This window comes from Sinocyclocheilus rhinocerous, unplaced genomic scaffold (assembly GCF_001515625.1).
Source record: "Sinocyclocheilus rhinocerous isolate Xijiao unplaced genomic scaffold, SAMN03320098_v1.1 scaffold642, whole genome shotgun sequence".
Taxonomy (NCBI): Eukaryota; Metazoa; Chordata; class Actinopteri; order Cypriniformes; family Cyprinidae; genus Sinocyclocheilus; species Sinocyclocheilus rhinocerous.
The window spans coordinates 1,904,851-1,909,578 of NW_015626390.1; the positions used below are offsets into that span (position 1 = coordinate 1,904,851).

The 4,728-nt window shown below is 35.3% G+C and overlaps 1 protein-coding gene across 2 annotated transcripts in view; it reads right to left on the reverse strand.

Annotated features, from left to right (window-relative positions):
* Positions 1 to 1,454: 1,454 nt before the first annotated feature.
* LOC107713854 (isopentenyl-diphosphate Delta-isomerase 1-like) overlaps positions 1,455 to 4,728 on the reverse strand; it is a 14,948-nt gene continuing 11,674 nt past the window's right edge. Inside the window, exons 5-6 of one of the 2 annotated variants that reach the window (XM_016519497.1) lie at positions 1,706 to 2,109; positions 1,455 to 1,657 (exon numbers count right to left, since the gene is read on the reverse strand). In XM_016519497.1, coding sequence (XP_016374983.1) covers positions 1,753 to 2,109 — 357 coding nt within the window. In that variant the 3' untranslated portion in view covers positions 1,455 to 1,657; positions 1,706 to 1,752. Of the gene's footprint in view, positions 2,110 to 4,728 lie in introns of both variants that reach the window. The other variant, XM_016519505.1, reaches the window with a different exon arrangement.

Here is a 4,728-nt window from a genome sequence, read left to right on the forward strand (position 1 = left end):
CCCCTGGTGGTCATTCTTAGAAAACCCCTCTCATATCCACCCTTCCCCCATGAACATCTCGGTCTGTGGAAAATCCATGTGCATAATGGAAGGGATTCTTTCCTTCTCAGCAGCTGTGATGTTGCAGTGCAGAGCTGATTGTCTTCAAGATCAATCTTTTATGAATGCTGTCAGTGCTTCATGCTTTAAGCACACAGGTGAAGTGCAGTTATAAACAATGCTTTGATGATTGACAGATCTCAGGTGTATCTTGATTGTGTATCAGCTCAGATGGGCTTCTGTACGACAAACAAAGCTGCTGTTTTTCTGTATGGCCTTAATACACAATCACAACACATGAAGCAGAGCAACAGTGTGTATTGAGTTGAATTACTGCCATTTTTATACTCAAGACAATTATACACTTAAAAGTATGAGATAAAACGGAACGGAAATGCTCAGTTCTTATAATGTTCTTGTCCAATGTTAGTTTTGTACAGTCTGTTCCTTTGTTTCTGTGGTGAAGTTTTCATGGCTTTTGATGGGGTTTAGTGCCATCTGCTGGATTAAAGCAAGTATGAACTTGTATGAAAGTATGAAAAAAAATGAGTTTGCATTGCGTTTTACTATTGATACCGAGATATATTGATTTAAGTTTGATTTGACCACCAATATTACACTTTGGGATGCAACTTGTCCTGCCCTGTTTGTGCTACAAGCATTGACGCGTTTTTACTTTTAATAAATGATAGGCTAAAATGGGCAAAAAAAAGAGGGTATACAGTGCTGTGGAAGTTTTTGCCCCTTCCTGTTTTTGTTGTTGCATATTTGTCACACTTAAATGATTCAGATCAAACAAATTTTATTACACAAAGATAACCCGAGTAAATACAAAATGCAGTTTTGAAATAATGATTTCATTTATTAAGGGAACAAAGCGGTCCAAACCTGCCTGGCACTACGTGAAAAAGTAATTGCCCCCTAAATCTAAATCAGCATATTAGAAATATTTCTGAAGGATCATGTGACACTGAAGACTGGAGTAATGATGCTGAAAATTCAGCTTTGATCACAGGAATTAATTACATATTACAATATATTCAAATAGAGAACAGTTATTTGAAATTGTAATAATGCAATAAAATTCCACAATATTGTTGATTTTACGGCATTTTTGATCAAATCAGAGATAGCGAGTTTCTTTTAAAAAACATGTCTATCATACTGAGCCCAAACGTTGAAACATTAGTATGTGTGTATATATATATATATATTTCCACACTAGATTTTATAATTAAAATGTATTATTGAGAGGAACACCTTAGGGATGAATGGATAGATCATAATGTTCCATATTCATTTTCTAAAAATTGTGAAATGAATGGGTTCAAATTAATAAGACCATGAAGAAACCACATTTTATTTTACTTCTTTAATAATTACTTTACATAACTGTAAACCTATCAGGTCAAACTATCAGGTCAAACTATCAGATAATGAGTCCTGATAGTTTGATCTACACAAAACAATCTTTCGTATGAAACTAGGCACTTCACACAATCCTCTGACAGACAAACAGCAAATGCTCAGTGTTCCTGCAGCAGTTTGAAAAGTTGCTTAAAGTTCTAAAATCAGAACTTTAATGCTAAATAAAACTCTCTGCTTGTCCAAACATTTACAAACAATAAGACGAGCCCTTCATGGCCAAACCGTGCAGTTTTTTTTATTAACCGTTAAAGTGCCCATTAGTAACGAGTCCTTTCCAGACGTGGCTTACATGCGGTGGATCCCGTCGTGGTCGATGAACTGTTTGAGGTTATGGAGGTTGTCCCACCACTTGAAGAGGAAGGTTTCTGCGATCAGGCTGAACCAGGGCGTGATCTCCAGCTCTTTCTTCTTGGCTTTCTCCAGGATCTCCTTCAGCTCCTCTTTGGACACGTAGCAGTGGCTCTGGATCTCGTTGGGGTCTGGATTCAGATCCACGTCTCTCTGCATGAAGAGGATGTAGTCGATCTCGTGCTCGCCCCAGACGCCGTCTGACTGGGCTTTGTAGTGGATGCGGGTCAGGTAGGTCATCTCTTCTGGAGGCACCTGGGACAAGCAGCAGGTTAGCCCTGAACATCCAGATTTCTGAAGCCATAAATAACGCGACACACATTTTTTAGTACAGGGTTTCTGCAGGTCTTACGAAGGTAAATTTGAGACTTTTTTAAAACCCTTTGAAGACTAAGTTAAGAAAATGTAAGGAATAAATTGAAAGGAATAGAACACGACGTCAGTATGTTCTCTTCATTACACTACCGGTCAAAAGTTTGGGATCAGAACGATTTTTAATGTTTTTTTACAGGAGTTTCTTATGATCCTTCAGAAATCATTCTAATATGATGATTTATTATCAGTGCTGGAAACTGTTGTGCTGCTTAATATTTTTTTGGAACCTGTGATACTTTTTTTTCCAGAATTCTTTGATGAATAAAAAGTTAAAAAGAAGAGCATTTATTTAAAATAGAAATGGTTTCTAACAACATACAATACAGTTTAAAAGTTTGGGGTCAGTACATTTTTATTATTTCTTTTTTGAAAGAAAATAAAACTTTTATTCAGCAAGGATGTGTTAAATTGATAAGTGATAGCAAAGATTTATATTGTTAGAAAATATTTATATTTTGAATAAATGCTGTTCTTTTTAACTTTTTATTCATCAAAGAATCTTGAAAAACGTACCGCAGTTTCCCCAAAAAATATTTGAATATAGAATTGATCATTCTAATAATAAATCAGCATATTAGAATGATTTCTTAAAGGGGAAGTGTAAATGTCTAAGGGAAGAGACAATGAGTTGTATTATTAAAAATACAACTTCTAACAGATCTTCATTACTTTTTAATTCATTTTTAAAACTATTACTGTACATCTGATCGCATTGAAAAAAAAAAACGTGATGTTCTTGCTGAGTATTTTTATCTTGCAAACGACTAAAGATAATAAGTCTTCTTTTCTGAGAAATTAATCAAAATGACGTGAGAAATTAAAAGAAAAATAAATATCAACTTAATTCAAAGGGAAAACACGTTTTCATTCCTCATTGGCAGATATTTGTTCGTTAACTAGGATTATTTTTCTTCAGCATCTCAAAAAAAATAAAACAAGAGTTCAACTATCTAAATTTTGCATCTTTATTTAAAGATGTTTAGAGATTGAAAAACAAGACAACAATACTTAGAAAGATATTCAGATTTTAGTAATGCATGCAAGATTTAATGCTTTGACCGTAAGTGTAAATGTCTAAGGGAAGAGACAATGAGTTGTATTATTAAAAATACAACTTCTAACAGATCTTCATTACTTTTTAATTCATTTTTAAAACTATTACTGTACATCTGATCACATTGAAAAAAAACCCTGATGTTCTTGCTGAGTATTTTTATCTTGCAAACGACTAAAGATAATAAGTCTTCTTTTCTGAGAAATTAATCAAAATGACGTGAGAAATTAAAAGAAAAATAAATATCAACTTAATTCAAAGGGAAAACACGTTTTCATTCCTCATTGGCAGATATTTGTTCGTTAACTAGGATTATTTTTCTTCAGCATCTCAAAAAAAATAAAACAAGAGTTCAACTATCTAAATTTTGCATCTTTATTTAAAGATGTTTAGAGATTGAAAAACAAGACAACAATACTTAGAAAGATATTCAGATTTTAGTAATGCATGCAAGATTTAATGCCATGACTTTTTGATTTTAAGACTTTCTGCACTGATGTAAGACTTTTTAAGGTCTTCATTTGTGGAAAAGGAAATCGAGACTTTTTAAGACCCGCAGAAACCCTGTGGAACACAGAAATGACTTTTACTTAGTGCTGGGCGGTATGACCAAAAATTTATATCACGGTATTTTCCAAAATTATACCGGTTTCACGGTACATGGCGGTATTTTTTTTTTCATGCATGACCGGGTGTTAACCATATTTTCTACTGATTGAGAGAGTAAATACTGCAGTATATTGACTTAGAATGCCCTATTTTACTGTCATGATGAGTGAATATTGTCAAAAAATACCACACTAAATAGTGACTAAACACGACCCCTTTTAATACATGTTAACCAGGAGTCACTCTCATTTATAATCGCGGCATCGTCTGATAAAATCAACATGCATCTACACTAAAGAGCGGCGGCTATGCGGTTGTTTTGGCTATATTACATTTTTGTCTCATGCAGCACACTGCCTGCGTCTGAGTAACAAACAAAAAAAAACAACAAACAAAAAAGTGCATGTGATATTAACAGACGAACTACGCTCATATTTAGAAACGCTGTTTTGTACTCATTTATTGACAAATCGGCTGCGGTGCGGCCAACTGAATGTGCTGCTTCTCTGCCGCTCACTGCACAGAACAGACGCCGAGAGAGGTAACACTTCTCCGGGAAAGTCAACCTCGCGCTCGAGGGACAGCACTGGCGAAATCTTTTAACTGAACCATAGCTAGGTTTGTCAGTATGAATATTCTATGGAAAAAAGCCGCTAAAAGGGTCTGAAAGTTGCTAAATCTACTGCTAAAGTCGCGCTCGTGTGTGTGAGACGCGGGAGCTGATGGCAGGGGGGCGGTGGATATTTGTGGCGGTCAATGTGGATATTGTGGATGAGTTCTTCTGTCATCACGTTCTATTAGCGCTTCAGTTTCGGAACTTTCACGCTTAGTAACACAAACAGCTGTTCCCTCAACACAGTGCAACAGTGAAAAGG